Source organism: Coccomyxa subellipsoidea (genome assembly GCF_000258705.1).
Source record: "Coccomyxa subellipsoidea C-169, whole genome shotgun sequence".
NCBI lineage: Eukaryota > Viridiplantae > Chlorophyta > Trebouxiophyceae > Coccomyxaceae > Coccomyxa > Coccomyxa subellipsoidea.
This window is the reverse complement of record NW_005178023.1, coordinates 475,026-496,382: the sequence shown is the minus strand read 5'-3', so window position 1 is coordinate 496,382 and position 21,357 is coordinate 475,026. Positions and strand designations below refer to the sequence as shown.

The 21,357-nt window shown below is 52.3% G+C and overlaps 6 protein-coding genes across 6 annotated transcripts; 2 read left to right on the top strand and 4 right to left on the bottom strand.

Annotated features, from left to right (window-relative positions):
* Positions 1 to 1,470: 1,470 nt before the first annotated feature.
* COCSUDRAFT_49005 (ATP-NAD kinase) lies at positions 1,471 to 4,807 on the bottom strand (the record flags this gene model as incomplete). Its single annotated transcript, XM_005643572.1, has 7 exons — positions 1,471 to 1,893; positions 2,151 to 2,264; positions 2,866 to 3,065; positions 3,354 to 3,474; positions 3,815 to 4,046; positions 4,366 to 4,457; positions 4,662 to 4,807. 7 exons carry the CDS (start codon positions 4,805 to 4,807, stop codon positions 1,770 to 1,772), a joined length of 1,029 nt encoding a protein of 342 aa, XP_005643629.1. The 3' UTR covers positions 1,471 to 1,769.
* Positions 4,808 to 6,130: 1,323 nt separating this feature from the next.
* Positions 6,131 to 9,246, top strand: COCSUDRAFT_31344 (hypothetical protein; the record flags this gene model as incomplete). Its single annotated transcript, XM_005643571.1, has 9 exons — positions 6,131 to 6,443; positions 6,554 to 6,654; positions 6,867 to 7,058; positions 7,169 to 7,243; positions 7,379 to 7,448; positions 7,675 to 7,877; positions 8,158 to 8,304; positions 8,574 to 8,720; positions 9,133 to 9,246. The coding sequence occupies exons 1-9, from the start codon at positions 6,182 to 6,184 to the stop codon at positions 9,244 to 9,246; spliced, it is 1,311 nt and encodes a 436-aa protein (XP_005643628.1). The 5' UTR covers positions 6,131 to 6,181.
* Positions 9,247 to 9,332: 86 nt separating this feature from the next.
* Positions 9,333 to 9,984, top strand: COCSUDRAFT_34350 (hypothetical protein). The gene has a single exon (XM_005643570.1). The coding sequence runs from the start codon at positions 9,553 to 9,555 to the stop codon at positions 9,754 to 9,756; it is 204 nt and encodes a 67-aa protein (XP_005643627.1). The 5' UTR covers positions 9,333 to 9,552; the 3' UTR covers positions 9,757 to 9,984.
* Positions 9,985 to 12,054: 2,070 nt separating this feature from the next.
* On the bottom strand, positions 12,055 to 14,939 carry COCSUDRAFT_38337 (s-syntaxin-like protein; the record flags this gene model as incomplete). Its single annotated transcript, XM_005643569.1, has 6 exons — positions 12,055 to 12,243; positions 12,729 to 12,875; positions 13,270 to 13,402; positions 13,696 to 13,820; positions 14,203 to 14,406; positions 14,904 to 14,939. The coding sequence occupies 6 exons, from the start codon at positions 14,937 to 14,939 to the stop codon at positions 12,055 to 12,057; spliced, it is 834 nt and encodes a 277-aa protein (XP_005643626.1).
* Positions 14,940 to 15,962: 1,023 nt separating this feature from the next.
* On the bottom strand, positions 15,963 to 17,661 carry COCSUDRAFT_67960 (hypothetical protein). Its single transcript, XM_005643568.1, has 3 exons — positions 17,541 to 17,661; positions 17,130 to 17,226; positions 15,963 to 16,503 (listed from the first exon to the last, which is right to left on the bottom strand). Exons 1-3 carry the CDS (start codon positions 17,648 to 17,650, stop codon positions 16,351 to 16,353), a joined length of 360 nt encoding a protein of 119 aa, XP_005643625.1. The 5' UTR covers positions 17,651 to 17,661; the 3' UTR covers positions 15,963 to 16,350.
* Positions 17,662 to 18,610: 949 nt separating this feature from the next.
* Positions 18,611 to 21,117, bottom strand: COCSUDRAFT_44861 (hypothetical protein; the record flags this gene model as incomplete). Its single annotated transcript, XM_005643567.1, has 7 exons — positions 18,611 to 18,706; positions 18,830 to 18,982; positions 19,198 to 19,378; positions 19,625 to 19,796; positions 19,975 to 20,146; positions 20,293 to 20,424; positions 21,112 to 21,117. The coding sequence occupies 7 exons, from the start codon at positions 21,115 to 21,117 to the stop codon at positions 18,611 to 18,613; spliced, it is 912 nt and encodes a 303-aa protein (XP_005643624.1).
* Between the last annotated feature and the right edge of the window lie 240 nt (positions 21,118 to 21,357).

The window sequence follows — 21,357 nt, the reverse complement described above, 5'->3', positions numbered from 1 at the left end:
TTATACGAATCAGAGAAGGAACTGTGTGCAGCAACCGTGGAATTTAAGGGTGTTGATCAGCATTTGCATCGTCCCATACTGCCTGTGGTTGATCCCACGTGGGCGATGTGGCCTACTCCTCTGCGAAACATCAGGTTTGTATTCTTGCGCTTGGGGTAGCGTCTCCGGAAATGAGGGTTAACCGATCCGAGACTATTGCTATTTGAAAACTATATCCAATCCCCCTTCACCGGCGAAAGCCGTGCTGAAGAATTTCTGGAGCCTTCGGGCCATCAAAACGAATATATCATCCTTTACATACTTTCAATGAACGAACAAAGCTAAGACACATAGCTCCAACATCCATCGCAATTTTTATTACAGATCAAATTAATAATGAAGAACATCGACGACGAAATTTCGCAGTGGTGGTATGTTGTTCTGTTTTGTGTGATGGTTCTGGGAGTGTGGCAGTGAGTGAGTTTGGGGCGGGGTCTTTCACCCGCGTATTAGAAATATTGGAAATGTTCGCCAACGTTGTAGCATCTGAGCCCAGAGGTACGCTCCTCAGGACGAGGGAAAGAGCGCTTATGGGACGCAGGTCGCCTCTTGATCTGGTGAACCGAAGGCATCGGGAAGTGCTCCTTGGAACTCTGCCTCCAAGCGTGCTCACACATCAATCTGAGGCATCATCACCTTGGTCTCACAGTCCATGAAGACCTCCAAGCATCTGGTCTCTGTGGTAGGGTCGGTCCCGTAATCGCTTTTCAGAGATCGAACAGGATCCTTGATCTGGACCCATCCACTTGAACTGAAGCGGCATACTTACCTGTCCATACTTACCTGTGGCAGTTGGACATTGTTGGTGTTGCACATTTTGTGATGGATTGTTTTGATTATTTGGATGCTGCCAGTTCATCCAATCAGCCCTAGGCGGCTGGAGTGATGTAATCTTCCTTCCTTCCTTCCTGTCCGGCTCGGCACCGTGATCACGAAGACGGTCCGGGTATCCCCGCTGCTTGCCTTGCACTCAGCTTGCGGCGGCGTGGTAGGAGTGCTCCAAGAGGGTATCTCCACGGAATAATCTTTGGTAGGCCTGGGATTAGCGTCAGCTGCCCGGGCACAAAACAAAATAATAACTTACCCAACCAAAACACACCTCTAAAATATATCTATTAAAAGTGATATTCCATTCGCAAACATCACCACCATCCAGACTGTCTTACTACAACAGATGCTAAACACTGATGCGACGGATACAACGCTTGAGTAAAGTCTGACAATGACATGTACAATACCATGATATCATAGATGGCTGCCGCTGGCATCGATGCGCAGGATAAATTCTACACGAGGGTTGATCCTGTGTTCACTGACAAGGCCGCTGAGCTGTGGTACGCATGTCCAGATCATGATGTGGCACTGTGCATGCGACGCCATGGAGAAGCCAGCAGTAATAGTGACACGAGACGGACCATTTCAGAGGATTTTCTTCTTGGGATGCAATGTGTGCATCTCACGGGTTTACATTGAAGACTGCCTGGCAAAAAAGTACAGTTACTGCCAATCTAGAAACTCATCGATGCGAACGTTTCACTACTCTACAATTGTAATTGCACGCCTGGTGTTGTAAACTTCAAGAGCATGCATTCAAGCTGCACAGCAAGACAAGTCTAACCTGCCCACTTTGGTCTGGCCTGCAGCTGGACTTTTTCTGACATCAAACAGGACATCTCTAACATTGAGGACTTGACATTTGCACACAGATGATACAAACGGCCCGACATGTGTCAGGATCTGCTGAGAGGGGCTGCTGAATTGTTGTCCCCAAATGAGTGCTTCTTCAGGCTAGGCAGCCTCCCAATCTCCCGGATGGACACATTCCACTTCAGCTTCTGGACAATCCCATCGTACCTGCATGTAAAGCAAAACAGGGATGGGACCAAGAGGAGAATGGCGGACATTCAGGGTGTCAGCTCATGTGCTCCTGCCTATGTATTGTTCTCAGGATGGCACTCTACACGTCACAAGCAAACGCATGAGCACGCCCAGTTAGTGAGGAGGGCTTCCTTGTACTATCTCGGCGATGATCAGGATGGCAAGCTATACAAAGAGATGCAGCTGACTGCGAGTGCAACAAATGAAAAAAGGAAGACAGGACAGCAACGCGCCAGTCATTGTCAAGCGGGGCGAGGTTTATGACTGGCAGCGCGCAGAGTGAGGTAGTGCAGCGCATGCTGCTGCCCGCCATCATGCGCTGCGTATTCCTGCCGTCAAAGCTCGCCCTGCACCACGATTGCCATAATCACTTCACAGCGGAGCGCATGTGCGTCTCCAACAATTCGCTTGCCACATGCAGGTCTCACGTAGATGTCTTCAGCGCTTCTATTGCCCAGCCAGAAGAGCACAGATACTCAACAGACCACTCCACACCCACACGAGACAGAGCTTAGCAAGCAGCCGGAAGCTGAATTCCACAGCCCCGCACATGGCAGGAGATCTGCAGCAGCAATTACACATAATGAAAAGATGCCACATGCTGGTCACTCTGTCACGGAGCATGAAGCACTAATATATCCATAATGCCAGCAGGGCCAGCCCTGCTAAAAGTCCTGGACATGCCCACGATGGGGCCAGAGCAAGATAACAAATAGCAAATTGGAACAGCAGGTTTGCAGGTTTGCTCTCCAGATCTCGCAGACGCTGACTGCAGATCTTACAAATGATCCCCTTCCTGTTGCCCGTGTTGTAGGCAGGGCATCTCTACAGCGGTGGGAAGGGTCTGCCAGTTACAGCGGCGTGCACTCAGAACCCTCTTACAAGTGTAGTCACTGGAGTGACAAATGCACGTGGAGTTCACTGAACGCTCAAGAGAGGGAACGCCACCTGGCGTGGCTGCGTGAGGTGGCGGGCAGGTGGATCTCGATGTCGGAGGCCTCGGGGACAACAAGCGGCCGGAAGGAGAGCGAGTGCGGCGCGATGGGCGTCAGCAGCGCGCACGGCACCGACGGTGCCACCATGGGGCCCCCTGATGACAGAGAGTATGCCGTAGAGCCGGAGGGCGTCGCTATGATCAGCCCGTCCGCCTGCGCAGGCGCATTTTTTTTATCGCGAGCCGCATGATCAAGGGAGGGACTGCTGCGCAGCTTGCGGGCCGGCAACAGCCTGCCAGACCCCGAAGGATGCCAACAGCAAATATGGCTTTGTTAGCAGGTGTGTGTCTTCACACTCTGGAGAAAAATTAGCAGACTCCACCAGCGGACGCCATGCCAGAGGAGCTGCCAGGCAGTAAATCTAAACCAGCGAGGGCGCGAGGAGCCTCAAGGTAGGAGGTCGTAGACATCTTGTATGGCGTGGAGCAGAGGGGTGCTCACCCGCACGGTGGTTATGTGATGGCCGTCCACGTAGAGCTCCAGGCGCACCATGCTGGGGGAAGACCCACGGTCGATCAGGCACTCGTTCAGCACATGGTGCACCGCATGCACCTCCCCGTCCCTGCGGCAGCAGCGGCAGCCTGCAGTTGAGGCAGTGCCCGGCTTGCACTCACTGCATGATGAAAAGGGCCCACCATGTGCTTGCATGGTGGAAATCATGCAGCTCTGGGTCACACGGGCAGCACGGCTGATCAGCACTTGGATGGTGCTGTCCTGTATGAGCCAGGCAATCCGCACAAGGAAAATCCCTGACATACAGGGGAAGCTTCTGGCAATGCCTCTCCACAACCTGTGCTGCCAGTAGCCTAAGAATGCCCCTATTGCATCCACTCCTTGGGATTGACATGGGGGCCAGGCCCACGGTCCAGGCACACCAGCAGGCCATTTGGCTCTCAGCGCACCGGAAGAGTTCACAACGCTTGCGCGTCCGGAGCGTGCAGAAGACGGGTAGCTCGGTGGCAGTGAGCACGCGCTGCAGGCACTCCTGGAAGTCGGCCGCATCAAATGGCGTCAGGAAGCCGAGCGTGCCCATCGCAAAAGACGCAATTGGCGGCAGCGGCTCGTCCTCTGTGAACAGCGACGCTATATGGAGCACTGTGCCGTCCCCGCCCAGGGTGACGCAGAAGTCCACCTCTGCGCAGCGCAGGTGGCCGATGACTCAGACGCCGACTAACATGCTGACCTCACGGCTGACTCATGCCCATCTGATAAATTCCTGACCAGGGAAGTTAACAGGAGAATCTAGAGGACAATGTGTTGGCTCAGCCGCATGCAAAAGTTCCAGGCCAATCTCACACTCAGGGCTTACCACTTTCTGCTTTTCAGGTCAAAGCTCGAGACACAATCACTGCATAATGTTGAGCTCGCCGATTAGATCAAATTAGTGAGTGATTGGGTTGATGCGGTGAGACATGTGAAGGTCTGGCAAGGGATTATGCATGTGAGCGCCCACCGTTATGCCTTGGTTCAAAACAGCCAAACTCAGGGAACTCCTTCATGTGTACGCTCCTCTCCACCAGCACATTCAGCCCCTTGCTGGTCAGCCTGCACCAATCAGACATGCCTCAATCACCTTGCACAATGTCAAAGTTCTGAGGCCACCGTAAGGGCGTTGCCTATGCAGCTGTCATGAATTTCACCTTTGATGTAAATGTATACTCTTCTCTAGCCAGGAAAAGATAAGAGAAATATTCTGCAGAGCCTGGTTGCTGCATGCCAGGACACTCCCAAATTTGTAGATTGGCTCACCAGTCGCCGATCTCCTTCATCTTTGCTGAGGCCTCCAGGCTGTGGGGTTTCTTGACAATGAACACCGACTTTGGGCCACCGTCGTCCCAGACAATGAACGCCCTCCGCTGCAGCTTCAGCCCTGGGCTCTCTGAGAACACCTGCATGATTGCCACATCCCAGCATGGCCACTGGTGTTACCATAGTGTAACCCCGATATAAGACTATGGCATTCTAGCAAGAGTTGTTCAGGCTATCAGACCTTTGTCTGCAGTACAAAATGCCTTGATGCGGGGTGCCCCTGAGGAAGTGCTTAGGAGGTCTTGGACAAAGGGCAAGTTTCACAGCCGATGCATGCTAGGCAAAGTAGATGATCAAGGCAGGCACAACTCACCACGCCCGCTCCCTTAATAAAACCAGCCTCGCCGTTTGCTGCCACACGAACGGAGCGTCTGAGTCCGCAATGCCCCGATGCGCTCTCGCCTGAGCCTGACTGGCTGCCTGCATGGCGCAGTCCTGTCCTGCCCCAGTGCCCATGCTGCAGCCACCTCTGCCCTGTACTGGCACGCATCACCAGGCTTCTTGCAGAAAGCGAGCTGCATGGTCTGCTAGGTGCCGCGAGAGATGGCCCTGTGGCAAAGCTCCGGGCGGCTGGGGACACCAGTCTGCGCGCATTCAGCTTCGGTCCTGCAAGGGATTGGCTCTGGCTGTGGATGCAACCAAGCTGGCGCATGTCATCAGGTACCTGATGAGCTCCATGGCAGCGAATGCTCTGCCTCGATAGAGTTCCCCAAGCGGGAGCATTTGCCATGCCGACACACGGCAGACTGTAATCGGCATGCATGATTCGGTCCCACATGTGTCTGATCACTCTGCTGCGCATCTATGGCTGGCTGACGAGGAATCGGTGCTGCACATGAGTCTTTGCTGCCAGTCACTGGCTGTTCATTGAAGGAACCCTAATGGTCTGTATGATAGAATGCGAGTGGAACAGGAAGCAACTGCAGTCGAAGAGGCTCCTGATTAAAAGATGAATTAGCAACTCATTTGTTGCGCGCGATCTTGCGGAAACTTGCTGCAATCCCTTTCTGGATCGAAAAGGGCTGAAGCCCTTTAAGGCTCGCAATGCAGGAGTCGAGATACACTGCCGTTCTAAGGTCTTTCTGAAAGGAACGATCGTGTAATTTTCATTTTGAGATGTATCCTACATTTCTCAGGTGTAAAGCGTCAAAAGGATCTCCACACCATGCCCAAGATGTAATGATTAATTTTCTTGTCACAGACCTAAGACAGATCCAGATAAATCTATCTTGTGCACAAGCAAGCCTTATCTTTTTTCTACTACATGTCTGTCGTCAAGTAAATTGGGAAGTCATTTCGACATGATGATCTAGCGAAGAGGGGTGAAACATGATTGGGTGGACCACACGGTTTCCGTTAGCTCCTTGGTCAAGACTGAATGCCAAGGTAATCCTGCGCACTCAGCACTTGGGCAGGGCCGTTGCAATCGCGACTTTCCTCAATTAGAAAGGGGAGCTGCCATGTCGTCTGTTTTCGCCCAGGGCACTGGGGCACAGGCTTTCTGCAGTGCTGAGCAACGCAGGACCACGCACCTTGCCCATGGAGCAGCCTTCACCGGGCGCCCTTTGCTGCCAGTGCATGTGCAATTGCCTAGAAGAGTAAGGAGCATTGAAAAGCCGCAGGCAATTGCAGCCAAGCCGGCTCCAGTCGAAGCTCCTGTGAAGTCATCCAAAGTTGCCACCAGCAAGGCTGACTTGTCTCCAGAGGTCGCTGCTGATCTTTGTACGTCATACCCTTTCTTTGCATTTCATTGTTCACTGTTTTTGACACTGACTTTAATGCTCTTCGGACGGATCATGTGGCTGCTTCGCTGAAGTGTTCTGCCAATCCAGATCGCGACATGTTCTTGGGGAGAGAATTCGAGGAGATGTGTGCTCAAATGTACTACCGAGGCAAGATGTTTGGTTTTGTCCATTTATACTCAGGCCAGGAGGTGAGTTTCGTGGCCATGCTCCCTGTTGTTGGGTGCCCCATCTCAATATGTTGATTGCAGAGACGTTCAACCCGACTCACACGATGCACCTCATTAAGTCCAGTGATTGAATGCATTTTCCTATCATTTTCTGATTCTCCTCAAATTCTCAAACACTGTGCTTATTGTCAGCATGCTGAGTCCTGTGCCTGTTGATGGCGTGTTCCTTGCAGGCAGTGTCAACTGGCGTCATTCGCAACCTGCGCGCGGACGACTACATCTGTTCAACCTACCGTGATCACGTGCACGCCCTGAGCAAGAATGTGCCCCCTCGGGAGATCATGGCCGAGCTGTTTGGCAAGAAGACAGGCATCTGCAGGGGCCAGGGTGGCTCCATGCACATGTTCTCTGCCAAGCACAACCTGGTGCGCCATTAATCTGGATAAATCAAAGCCAGACTGAACACTTTTGTGTATCAACAAAATCTCCAATTAAGCAGCCTACGTGTGACTGAAGCCCTCCTCTGTGAATGCAGCTGGGAGGTTATGCATTCATTGGCGAGGGAATTCCCATTGGGCTAGGAGCAGCTTTTCAGGTCCGCTACAGGAGGGTAGGTTTCTGCTGCCCTACCATCCAAAGACTATGAAAGATTTCCTCGCACTCCCTCGCCACACACAATGATGTCGACCTGCGCAAGCGATGTGTTGCCATTGGTTCTCATGTGCCCTCCCATTGCTCTGCACAGGAAGTTCTGGGAGATGAGACTGCTGACCAGGTCTGCTGCAGCTTCTTCGGTGATGGCACCTGCAATGTTGGTGCGTCCTTCAGCCCCCTGTGTTGAAGAAATGATTGGTGTCATGAATGAATCAAAAGTTGGTGACATAATCGCTGGTTTTGGAATGGAATGCAATTCTTTCCTTCTTTAAACAACAAATCGAACCTTGCGGCAAGTCTTCTGGATTGCACGACCAGTGACCTTTGATTCAACAATGTCATCCAGCCTTCTAGCATATTGATGGCTCTTCATTACACACCTAACAGGCCAGTTCTACGAGTGCCTCAATATGGCCAGCCTCTACAAGCTGCCGGTCATTTTTGTAGTGGAGAACAACAAGTGGGCCATCGGCATGTACCACCCGCGCGCCACAGGGCCCTCCGCCGGCGATGACGACCCGTACATCTACAAGAAGGGCCCCGCCTTTGGCATGCCCGGCGTCCTCGTGGACGGCATGGACGTGCGCAAGGTGAGTCTGACCTACACAATGTCTGATTTTGCAGAGTTTCACTGAAGTTGTAACTATATTCTGCATTCCATCCTCTCTACAGGACAGTCCTGGCACTGAAGCTCCTGACATGTAATTGCGTCCTCGAGAATTATATGGGACTTGCCGTTGCTCTGCTTTTGTACAGAAGAGGCTTTGTCTGAAAGAGAAACAATAGTTATTCTGCAGAGTGCCAGGCCCGACAGTTAATAACAAATAAGTCAGCAGCGAGACATGTGACGCCGTGATGTTGCCTGTTCAGGTGCGTGAGGTGGCGGCCGAGGCGATTGCGCGCGCGCGGCGCGGCGACGGCCCGACGCTGATCGAGGCGGAGACGTACCGCTTCCGCGGCCACTCCCTGGCCGACCCGGATGAGCTGAGAAAGAAGGAGGAGAAGGAGCACTACCAGGTGCAATCCAGGCAACCCTACCAGCCATTGTGAGATTTAAATTGGGGCATACCTTCTGTATGCTTATTGACCAGCTGCAAGTGTTAGCTGCAGTGGGGACGGCCATTCTGCTCCCAGCTCAAAACGAGAGTCTTTGGTGCAATGTGGGGTTGTATAGCCATTATTGGAAGTTGTGGCGGCAAGCATCCTTCAGGGACTTCAGCAATCTTGGTGCTTGGGTAAGTTGGGGTCGAGATATCACTGAGCGTGGAGCTGGGGGGTGATTACAGGCGCGCGACCCCATCCCGCAGCTAAAGAAGTACATTATGGAGGCGGGCCTGCTGTCGGAGGGGCAGATCAAGGACATTGAGAAGGACGTCATTGAGATCGTGGACGAAGCCGTCAAGTTTGCCGACGAGAGTCCCAAGCCGGTGCGCGTGCAGAAATTTGCCTTGCCGCACTTTGCATCTCCTTCCCAGCCGCAGAATCCATGTGACATCTGTCTCATCAATGCCAAATGCAGTCAGACCGCCAAAACTTCCTCATGAAGCCCTTCAAATTCATGTGCCTTGCCTGCTCCTCTTCTCCTGGGCATATGCAAGGTCTCTGCTGCTGAAAAGTAGGCAGAGACTGCGTTTCTCTTCTGTCTTCAGACCTGTCTGTATATCATTGCAAATGATCAGGAGTGTTCCTCGGTCGGGAGATATTTATCTTGTTGATGCACCCTTGTTCCACCAGCAAGGCCTTCCTCCCTAATTTGGTGCTGGCAGTGACTTTCATGTATGCATCCTTTCCTGCTGTGAGTGACCTGAATTCCATACTTGGTGGTGGCCGTGCACGCAGGAGAAGGGGCAGCTGCTGGAGAATGTGTTTGCCGACCCCAAGGGCTTTGGCATCGCGCCCGACGGCCGCTACCGCTACGAACTGCCCGGCTTCTCAGCCGGTACCGCTGTCGTCTCATAGGGCGTTGCCTCTTTTGTCCGCCGCTGTGGCCTCACGCCATAACTCCAACTCCTCTGTACTAGCGGCGCGTTGCTGACAGCCGGCCTCTGCAAAAGCTGGCGCCTGTTCTTGCGCATGGGGGACTGGCAAAGCTGAGCGCCTGAGTCTCAACTGGACGGGTGAAGGCCCTGGGGCCTTGTCAGGGATTCGCAGTCTGCATAATAAACCTGCTCTCTTACGTATTGGTACGCAAGGGCGGGGTTGATATGAGAGGCTCCAGTAGATTGCACGTCAGCTGTTCTCTTAGGCCTCGACCAGAGGCAATGGATGATCACTGTGTTGCTACTGGGATATCACACCAGAAGCACTAAAGCAGCCGGAGGTCAGGGACACCAGCAGAAGGTGTTTCTTGACTCAGTGCATGGCATGAGAAGCACTGCAAGGTCCATGTCTGTTGCTGTTGCAAAGAGGCTGGTCAATATGCTGGCCAAAGCCTCTTTGCCCGTCTTGTCAAAGCATGAGCAGACATGAAATGTTGAACAAGTGTGATGTGCTGATGCGCACAGCAAGAGATTCATGAGATTTGAGAGACTGTACAACTATTTTAGTGAAGCATGTCTGGGAGCTAGGGGCAACTCACATCAGCAATGTTGTTGCTCTGATTACTGTGCAAGCTTAGGATCGAATCATCGCCCTCTAGCTTGCACATTTTCATTGAGAGTTTACCTGAGAGGGAGGCTGTAAAGTAAGCACAGGATCCAAGCAACCTTCCACTCTTGCCACATTAAGTGGTGGTCCCATAACTGTCAATGGAATTGCCATTGTTCAGCCTGAACCAGTCAGGATCGAGCTACGTGGTTCATCATACCTTTCTCGGCCTTTTGGCTAAGATCAAGTGTAGTATCTGTTCTTATCAGTTTAATATCTGATACGAGGGACATTGTCCCTCATGATATTAATCTAATCTTTTGCCCGGGGGTAGAGTGTTGTGCTTGCACGACCTCTGCCCGCCCATGGCCTTGGCATTGCACTGCCGCCTAGGCTGTGGACCGGTTCACATAAACAAACAAATAATCTACACTCACGAACACATCCACTTAAACCCAATCACCAAAGCGTCTAAGACGAACACAAGCATCCCACACAAAGGACATCGACCTTTTCCAACACACGGGCAAAAGCGATAAGCTCTTCAGTCCATTCATGGATATCACTGTCCTTTGAGGTCAACGAGAATTGGTTGTGCGGACGATCCTACGCGTCTCGCCTAGTTCGAAAGAACTCGGCTTCAGATCGTGAGATGGCGGCTTCGTGCTAAACTGAGATCAAGCAGAGCGAGCGGATTGCCTGTGGGATATGTCCATAAATTAGATGAGCTTGTCATATGTCAAGATTATATAACAGAAGCGAAGGTCGAGAGGGTCTCTGTGTTGGACTTCCATCTCGTCTGGCCTCCCACACCAGAATCTGCGGAACGGGCAACAGGGAGAATGTCCTAGCAGTACACTTGTGAAAGAATGGATGGTTGTTGGTGTGACATTGTTGGTGTTATATTGTTCTGTTGTTTTTATGTTTGTTTTTGGTCAGTTGTGTCGAGGCCCTAGGGCCAGAAAAATTTGGTGTATGCGATTTAGTAAGGACACCGCTCGGTATTCTTTAGTAAAAGGCGAAAGAATAGCCCGCCAGAAGAGGTGACCTTATCGCGGATAGATAAAATTGAAATGCAGCCTCACCAGGTACCCCCGACCTGCCTGGCATCTTGTGAGGAGTTATGGGACCTGACGACGAAGGCATTTTTGAGATTGCCAATGTCACAGAGTGGCTCGCGATTGATTGTCAAGTCCGCAAGTACTAACTTGTGGTGATAGCACGCACAGAGCAAATTGATCAGGTATCCTAGCGTGCGCATTCAGGCACATGTTGAAATCTGGGATCAAGGCTGTGGTATGTCCAAAGAAGAGTCTACGCGACCCTGACAACCCCATCTCAATGCCTTGGACCGAGGCATTGGTGAGCTTTCTGGCGTTCTGCAGCAGATTAAGGGTCAGTCCTATCAAAGTATTCTGTTGGCAAAGCAATTCATGAGCACAACACCGGCTCACACACCATCGCTGTGCGAGCAGCTTATTTCTAGCTATACACAGAGTAAGTTATCACGCACCAAAGTCCGCACCCTCTACCACCAAAAGCACTGCGAAGGCCCACTCTCCCCTTTTCTGGCGCGCCCACAGAGCACAGCCGACTCACAGCGGTGCCAAGCGGCCATTAGATCGGTGACGCGCATCAGCCACCCTGGGATCAGCCTAGCTCCAGGGGTGGATGGAGACCACGATGACAACAGCGATAATAATGGCAATGATAATCAGGAGTACGAACGCGAAGCACATGCAGCGGCGCGAGCGCTTGAAGTAGCGCTTCGCCGACACCAGCTCCGTGGTGCCCCTCTGCACCGCCTCCCTCGACACGCTCACCTGCGCGCACGGCCACATCAATACGCTGCCAACAACTTGCACATGTGCGGGAGCAAGCCCGGCCTGCAGGAGCAAACTTCAATTATATGACCAAACTGTGTGCATTCCTAAAGTGTGCCTGCTGTCGCATGCATGCGGCAAAGGGGCGCTTTGCAAAGTTTCCGGCAGCTCTGCGTGCGGCCTGGCTGGCTGCAGTTGCTGCGGCAGAGCAGAGCAGCCCCAGATCTGCCCTGCCCCAGCAGACAGGTGCGCCGAGCCGGCAGCGCAAAATAGTGCAGCAAAACGGCTGCCTTGTATTCTTTTAAAACTAGTACAAAAGACCCACCGATACGGAACAGAACGGCAGAACAGTGGCACGTCAGCCTGCGTTGCTGTTGTTTCTGTTGATAAGCGTCCAGGGCTTGACGACGGCCAGCACAATGGCGATGATGATGAGCAGAACTGTGACGAGCACGCAGCACATGAGTTTGCGCGTCTTTTTTTGCAGCTTCTTCGCCTCGACCAGCTGTGTCACCCCCTGCTGCACGTGGTTGCGCGCCTTGCCCACCTGACAGCACAACCCCGCAGCCAAAACAACTCTTCTGTACAGTAATCCCAGGCAGATAAATTTACTGTACAGTAATAGAACATTCAGACGACTCTTCTGTACTGTGACAGAACAGCGAGACAAAACTTCTGTAGAGTAACAGAACAGTCAAAAGAGTCCCTGGACCGAGACATAGGACACTCCAGAACTGTGCTGCCCACAGATAGCAAGCACTATATAACCCTCCAGCATTGCTGCAGGAAGCCCCTCACAGCATCGAGAGGCCTCCTGCAGCAAAGCTGCATGTCACTAGCCGGACATACGCCACACTATTCCACTGCTCCCCAGCTGCCGGCATTGCAGCTGATTCTTACCACCTGCGTCTGTCTGTGTGTACATACTGCTTGCAAAGGGCAGTCCTTTGCAACTGCCTCCGCCCTTAGGACATGTAATATACCAGGTCACCTTCTTGGTTGTCATGGAGCAAGTGGCGCGATGACACACACCTGAGCCTCGATGTTGTCCAGCATCTCTCCCTGGGCCTCCACGAGGACGGCCATGTCCAGGAAGATCTGGTGCAGGTCCAGCAGGCTCTTCTCCAGCTCGCGCACCGCCTCCCCCCTCTCCTCTATCTCCGCCAGCGTGTCCAGCACCTGCCTCACACCCGCCAGCACCCCTCAACCTCCACCACATGAGTGATAAATGGCTGTTGCTCATCCCCGCTGGAGTGTGTGCTCATCTCCTGCAGCACTAATGAACTTCCTCTAGTATACCTTGTACTCTGCCCTGCGGCCTCGCCTGACTGGCCCAACAGAAGCCTGGATTCGAGGGCGGCAGCTGGAACTCTTTGTCTGGATGCCAGTGATGTTTGCACCTTGGGTGCCACCATATTGGGATGCCGGCACACATGCAGCATCTCCAATAGGGCCATCAAAATGGCAACATCCAAGGCGCCACCTTCACTGGTGTCCAGAATACTGACCTTCCGCGTGGGAAATGAGTTCCATACGCAGCAACATGGGGGTGCAAGGGGGCTAGAGAGCGCACATGGCCTCGGCCCTGCTCCAGGATGGCCTTGGCAAAGATGGTCTCGCTCTCGCCCGTCTCAATCAGCCGGTCTATCTCCTCCGCGCTCGCCTTCTGCCCCGTCACAGTGTACGTCCGCCGCTCCACAACTTCCCTGAAGGGCCAATGAACAAACTTGCAGACCGATGGGAGGAGCTAGAAAGCCTTTGAAAGAGAGAAAGACATCAGCACACTAAAAAAGGAAATAGTGGATGCACTCCTGTTATGACCTCCTTGTCTCCCAGTATGCATTGCACAAGGGGCTTCCGCTTTGCCAACCCATTGGAGGAAAAAAGAAACAGCATGGCCAGAAGGTGCAGCCAGTAGGTAATCTGCATGCTGCACAGCTTGGCAGCTGCGCCACTTGTAGTGTCAATGGTGCAAAGGGAAATGGGGAGAGGCAGGAACCTGTACTCCTGCTGCAGCTTCTGACGCAGCACGCCAAACTCGCCCATGACGTCCTTCAGCTTCTTCTTCAGCGCTGCTGTGATGGCCGTCCGAGTCCTCTCGCTGCTGGACCCCACCCCGCACCCCTGCACCGCCGCTTTTCCCTCACTTTTGAACCATGCATAAAGGCGGCTGGACTAACAAGAGGCTGCAGCATTATCAATGATATTCCGTTTGCAGCCCTGTAGATAGCCCAAAGGGCGTTGCAAGAGTGAGCACTGCCAATGGAAGTCATGTATGAGGAGGTGTAGAGGCAGCTGGCATTGCCATTGCCTCGCATGGAACTGTGCCATCATGCATCAATGCTTGCTCCTGTCTCCTGTCTCAATAATGAGTGCAACAGAGAGACGATAGACAGCGGTAAAAAGAAGTACCACAATGGCTGTCTGGCCGGCAGCACAGATATCACATCAGTACATTAGGGTAATCCCATTGACTGCAGCAGGGAATTGGGTGGCAGGGGCGCGCCTTGCGGGAGACCGCCTGCTCGTTGGTCTTGTCGAGGCGCTCGAGGCGGAGCTTGACAGTGCGCGCGGCCTTGTTCACCTCCTCGATGTCGTCCTGCATGCGCTCGCGGATCTCCTTCATCTCCCCCGTGCGCGTCACCGTCTTGGTGCGCTCGTGCGCCTCCTGCAGCTTGCGCTGCTTGTCCCGGATGCCCCCCAGCAGCCCCTGTGCGCGGCCCACAGCCCCTTGAGCAGGGGCAACAGAGAAAGGGAGACAGCTTTTTCCCAAAGAAAAGCGCTTGTTGCGCCCATAGCCCCTTGAGCAGGGGCAAAACAGAAGGGGTTCTGGACAGACTGCTGCTTTTCACATTGCTCTGGACCCTGATGCCACGCATTTTTTACATTAGACATGCTCTTGCAGCCACATCAAATTTCCGGTGGCATGGGTTCCCGCAGTGTACAGCAGCAGAGCCCAACAAGAACTTGAATTGGAGACTCTCTGCATGAGAAGGGGAGTCTGTCACCAAGTGATGTGGATGCAAGAAACACTCTTGGCCGCCAGGGCCTCAATGATATCTGGGTGTATATTGAAAATCCCCGCCATGGAGCATGCTGCCATCATGCGCAAGTGCGTAGCATGGCCAGCATGAGGGAGGGGCAAGCAGGCAAATTTCATGGCTGGTGCTTGGTAAGGATGGATCATGAGGATGGAGCAGGCCCCACCTTAATGGCTGACACTTCGTTGAAGAAGTCCGCCATGTATCTGTCCTTTTCTGTGGCTTCAGGGGGAGGCGGCGGGCCTGCCTCAAGGTCAGAGGGCCCCCCTCCCTGAGATGGCCTCCTTGGCGCATCAAAGCCCTGGCCCACAAAGCAGATAGCTGGTTGTTGACTGCTGTATACTGTTAAGGTTGGAGGTTGTTCTGACAGAGTGCTGGCACAGGGCATATGTTGCTTGCATTTCAACAATGCACCCAATATATTTCTAATGATGGCATGCAGACACGATTAATGCTCGAGTCATCAAGCCTGCTTCCAAACGAGGTGATGGTCCTGGCAACACTGTGTAAAGGTACTTGAAAAGAGCCACCTTCACGGACGAGAGGAGGTCATTCATTCTGTAATTTCAGTTATCTCCAATTGTCGTTACTTTAATTTGTGCAGTGGTGCCAAACAAGTGACTTGCTTGCTGGTCGCATCCTGCTCTTGCTCCTAACCGAACTATACTCGCCAGACCTGATGAACAGAACAATATCGAAGATAATTTGCCCAACCTATGTTCTTGAAGTGAAGAAAGCGTTACTCTCGTATCACTTGGATACCCTGAGCATTCCTTGGAAAACGGTCAATCCTGGGAACCCATTTTCACAGGGCCCGTCTGATGAAGCCAACACAGCACCAACTGACCCTCACAACTTTAAAACCTCTCTCTAAAGAAGGCGAAGTGAGGAATGTGGGAACAACTAATGTAAGGAACATGCTTGAAGTCACACGCGTATCCTCAGAGACCCCGGCGTGACTCATCATGCATTAGGGAAGACGTTTCTATAAGATCACCGCAAGAATGCTTCCTGGCTTAAGTGTAGATGTCTCCATCGGACGTTTCCAGAATGCTCTGAGAGTACCTGAGAGTAGGTCTGTGAGTACCGTCTGAGCATTATGGAGGTGACAACTTATTATGCGCACCGAGGGCAGCGCTGCGGCAGCCACCGTGGCACTCTGAACTTGAGTCAAGTTAATGCCATCATGGCCCATGATCACCGGGTGATGCGCAGGCGCAGACCATGGCCAAGGGAACATTAATGCCGTGTCCGAGGCCCATTGCCGATGGCAGATGATGTCATCAACGTAAAGTCACTCAGATAATCATCAGGATGTCTGAAGAGCCACAGAAGTACTGCTGATCGAACAGTAATTTGCACGATCCTGTCATTCATGATGTCCCAAAAGTCGTATGACACTCAATTGGGGCAGACCCACGACCATGTCTGTACATGCACTGCAAGCACTTCGCGGCCTCCTACATGCTCCCAGCCATTTGACTCCGTGGGGCACCAAAGAAAGAAGGCCACACGGAAGCACAAAGACGCCCACGGGCATGGATCTGCAGATCGATCTCAGCACATGCTTCAAGCAGTGTGTAAGTTGCTACACAAGCACTCTTGCTGGGTGCCTAGTCAAAGAGGCTGAAGCCCATGTCCTCATCTTCCTCCTCCTCCTCCTCGGCCGGCTTCTCCTCCTCCTTCGCCTCAGCTGCCGCTGCACCGCCGCCGCCGCCACCGCCGCTGCCGCCGCCGCCGGCAGCCACAGCGCCGCCGATCACAACCTGTCACACGCAATGCTGATGAATGCTGCAGACAAATAAATGATCCTTTCCGCAGAAGGCAGAGAGCCCTGCAGCCATAAAATTCCAGAGGCGAGATCCGATGTGCCCTTCTGCACCCAGAACTGCACCGCTGCAAGCTGAAATCTTCTACAAACCCCATCAGGAATAGTACTGAATGTCCAGGCATGTGCAATGCTGGCAGCGGAGGGAATTTTAAAAGAGACTTTCGTGAGGGTAGACCTCTTATCTATTCGGCAGCACAAGGGACCATAGTTGTTGCACTGCACCCCGTTTTGAACATCATGGCTCTTTCACATATATCAGCAATGCAAGGGAAATAGGTAGACCCATACTGCTTGCAAAGGATCCATTTGCCAAGGCAGTATGCCACTTGACCAGCAAAAAGCAATTGCTTTGCTTCCCATAAGGACGGATACAAGGCATTGATGAAATCCTGCTGGCAGTGCTGAAAAGCAGACGAGCTTCATTTTTCCAACTCAAACAGATGTGATGCGCGTCCCAGACAATGCCTTCACCATATTGGTATGCTGCTCCCAGTTCTGGATGACCGGCAAGCAGGGGGTTATTTGCTCCACAGTACGAGGACAAATCAGCCGTGCACACACCTGGTAAACAGCGGAGGTGGGGGACACTGTGCTGAACGATACTCTGTAAGGGCCGCTGGCCTCTGCGAGCGCCAGCTGCAGGAGCTCCTTCTGCAGACTGTTCAATGCATGCAAGGCAAACTGTCAGTGTAGCACCACATGGGCGTGTTTTGGTGATGCACTGACTCCAAACTCTGGGATGAAATCTCTGACTGTTCTCGATACCGCAGACACCGATACTCTCATGATCTTTACCATCTTGCTGATCTCCAATATGGACGAAAACATTGCAGCAGGACAGCAACTTGAGAAACTAGATCCTCACTGCATTGAGCAATTTCTGGATTGATCTGCCATCGACCTAACGATCTAGTACCTCTAGGTTGACGGTATACATGGCTTTTAACAGCCACTTGCTCTTTATTTTCGCACCTGTATGTGTCATCGGCCTCAGCCGTCAGCTCAGGGCCCTCCTCATCCTTGACTCTCTGAGCGCTCCAGCTCTTGCCCTCCTTTTTGACGACAAAAGTGAACGCAACCATGATGCCAATCGTTACTTTTCAAGCCCTCTGAGTGGTGCAAGGCACCACAGGAGGTTGCCAGCCGCAGCAGATACTAAACGTTGGTAATTTTGCGCACGTGCAGAACTTACAAGACGAACAAGGATTCAGTTCAATTACTCACATTTTGGCTGGAAGCAAGAAAGCCTGCGAATTCCGAAAGCCTCTCTCTCGCACTCGCATTTCTCTAGTGATCCAGTTTCTTGGCCAGTCTTGCAATTAGAATTATGGTGATGGCCAGTGCACACTGTGATATACTATACGTAGTACGTATAGACCACATATATGGCCACATGGCATGCGACCTCGCGACATCATGCATGCCCCGCTCGCAAATTGCGAGTCGCAATCACTAGTGCAATCATTAACTTTGGTCCAGCTGGGACTTACCATTATGAAATCAGCACTCAATAAAACAGGGGCCTGAGTCAAATGATTACTTTAAATCTCTAGAGCTACGTAGAGGTACAAGGTGCAGCCTGCCCGCTGAGCGGTCATGGACCACTGGTGATCACTGGCACTTGCCGGTTATGGTGCATCACCACGCAGAATACTGTAATAGACAAATCATGGCTAGTTGTACAGAATGACCACGCAACCGGGGACTGTGGCACTGCCCCCTGCACTGGCATGCCCTATTTTTGCTCAGCAGTGATGCCTTAAGAGGTTCAGAATTTCCTAAAAAGGTTCAAAACTTCCAGCAAAGGTTCTAGTGAGTTCATTGAGAATTCAGTGCCAACGATTTGCTCTCGAACACCATGTATCTATGGGTACAGCGCAACTGCAGCGTTGGGCGGTTGGACCAGATCCCTCACTGCCTCTTCACTCTGGGATGGTGAGGCTTGGTTCTCTGCGAGAGTTTTGGGCGCCATGTCATGCTTCTCGTGCACACAATATTTAGTCCTTAAGGACTTGGAATTTATGCCCCTGACAGGCCAGCAGCTAAAGCACAAGCGAGATGGCGAGCCGAACATCATAGAGAACAAGCATTGGGTACTCTGTCTCTGCTTTCAGCTCATCCCGGTCGACATCAGGGACCTGTGCCCAAATCAGGAAGCATGTCAGCTAGCTCCCTTCCTTATACGGTAGTGAGCAAGTTGAAGAGACAAAATGCGTGGACAGTTCAGACTCAATGTGATGTATGCCATTTTGAACACGTACATGCTTTGCCTCGACTGCCACAGATACATCCTGGAAGTCACACAGGCGAAGAGCCAAACTGACGAGGTTTAGGTTGTCAATGATGTACAGAGCAGACTTGCGCAATTCCCTCTCTTTGTCTGACAGAGCATGCTCTGTCACATGCTGGTGCACCTGCTCACACCAGACATCCTCTCAAGAGCTTTGTACTGTTCACACATCTATTCAATTACTGCAGCTCTGATGCAGTCGCACCCAAAGAGATTGTTTGCCTTCATGCACAAGCCCCCTCTGCCAATATCCAACAGATCAATTGGAGACAGTGCTGCCGTAAAGTGGCCGCTCTCAAAAGAGCCCATACAAAAGCGGAGAGAGGATGGCAGCAGGACCTGAAAAACACTGTCCATGAAGTCCGCAGTGGACTGGTCGGAGCGCGCTTGGCTGGTGGACACATGGTACAAACCTCGCTGCTTGCCGTCCTCTGAGGAAATGCTGTCCAGCTCCTCTGGATCCAACAGGTGGGGCGCCTCGCCAATCATTCTGCGCGACAGCTGGTGAGTGCGGTCAAACCTGCACAGAGCAATCACAGATCTCATGCCCTCTTGCACAGATGTCTCCTTGCCCTGGCCCTCACAAGGTTGATTTTTTTTGCTTGTTTGCACATCTCCCTCGCCATAGAAACGGGATAATGCACGAGAGCAAGGGCGAGCTTTGTGCATCTGTGGCCTACACTCAGACATCAACTGTGACTGCACAGCACTATGAACCTCGCTTGTCGCCCTGAAGGGAAGCATTGATATGGTGGCGAGAAAGCACCAGCGATTATTTGAGTCTCCACGGAAGAGCACAGACTGTTTTAGGTGGGTATAGAGTAGCTGGCCCTTGTTGCTGGCTCGCTCTGGGTCAGGCTTGGGAGGCGTCCACGCAAGCCTCTCACCCACAAGCTCCGCATAATCATAGACAGCAACATCCACTCGTGAATTTGCACCTGCACGCAAAAGAAAATAGCCACTGACAGCAGAACACAGTGCGTGCATGACCAGAAGGCTCTCTTATGCATGTGTGCCTGGCCAATTGGATTAGCTCACAGCAAGCCACCAGCCCATAGGATGTTGAACGAGCGCAGGGGGGCAAGGTGCCTTCAAGCAAGGTGCTAGAAAGCTGACCAGGCAAGGCTTTGGCCTTATCGCCATAGGCACAGAAGAGGATGAGGTCCAGAGAGGCCTTCATGGCAAGCTTGTCGCCCCGAAGCTGCTGCATTGTTGCCGCCCTCAGCTGCGTGGCAAAGTTGGGCCTCCATCCCCCGTTGGGCTGCACCAGAGCCCGCAGTCCCTCCAACTGCAATGTACACAGAGCCGGTGACAATCACACCAGGCAATTTGACAATCTTGCTGAGTTAGCTGCCGCGCAGGCCGCCAGTGTGCTCAGGCCGCCTTTGGCACAACACTTATAAAGGTGTTTTGATGGGTGTGCAAGATTCCTACCTTATAGTGGGCTGCCTCCACCATGATCTCCCGCAAAGCCTGCTCATCACGGGGCAGCACTGCGAAACCATCTCGAAGAAAATTGAGGATGAGTCCAAAGTGCTTCGGGTCCCTGTCTATGAATATGCAGCCCTGCACAAAAGGCTCCACAAGCTAAAACCCTGGTGGCAATCTGACTGTAGCTTGCACAAGACTGAAGGAGCAGGTGCCCACGCCACATACCTGAGCATCTTTATGAGTCTCGACCTCGTGACTGACAAGCCGCGACAAAAGGCTCTTGCAGTCCTGTCTGACAAGAGTATGGCTCAGCTCTGAGGCCTTGAGGCACCTTGCCCACTGTCTAGGACAGGCATCCTAGTACAGAATAGAAGAACAACGGAAGACAGCCGGGACCTCCAATGACAATGACTTGCTTCAGCATTAGAAGTGTTGGGGATGTAGATATCGCATGCAATGAACAAGATGCAGGCAAAAGGAGGGACCTTCAGACATGTCTGTCGCCGAGTTGTGAATATGCTTCCCCCCACGTTCAACGTAATTATATCATCTTGTGCAAATGCGTCTCCGTTGTATAGTACTTCTTCGTCAGGTGTACCAAGATCCTGCAGAGATGGCAGTTCATGAGTCTCTGACGTATGTCCCATGCCCTCCAAAGGAAGACTCATTTTTTACATATCCGATTAGCCAAAGCCGTCCTGCTCGGCACAGACTTCGTAGACTACTGGCTTGTGCGATTTCTAGCCATTGCTTCTTCTGTCAACAAGAATTGCAAGACAAAGTTCGTCAATGCGTGATAAAATTGGACAACTCCGCCTGCACATGCATGTTCCCGTGCGTATCTGCAAATGCAGTATCAAGTCGTTCAACAGAAACTCCGCCATATTACATCCTGGGTTCCCAGTCGTATTCATACAGCAATATTTCTTCTGGTTGTCACGAAGATCGTTCTTCATTGCCACCGCTTGGTATGTCAGATACGTTGCACTTCTGCAATTTGAGGAGCACGGCTCCTTGCGCTGGATCAAAGCGAGTTCTTGTAGAGATTGAAGCAAACAAAGACCACTG

Coding starts and splice junctions, on each gene's coding strand:
- COCSUDRAFT_67960 (XM_005643568.1), bottom strand. CDS start 17,650: ATGGTTGCGTTCACTTTTGTCGTCAAAAAGGAGGGCAAGAGCTGGAGC. Junction 17,227..17,540: donor GAGGCCGATGACACATACAG/GTGCGAAAATAA, acceptor TGCATTGAACAG/TCTGCAGAAGGAGCTCCTGC. Junction 16,504..17,129: donor CCACCTCCGCTGTTTACCAG/GTGTGTGCACGG, acceptor TGCGTGTGACAG/GTTGTGATCGGCGGCGCTGT.
- COCSUDRAFT_34350 (XM_005643570.1), top strand. CDS start 9,553: ATGATCACTGTGTTGCTACTGGGATATCACACCAGAAGCACTAAAGCA.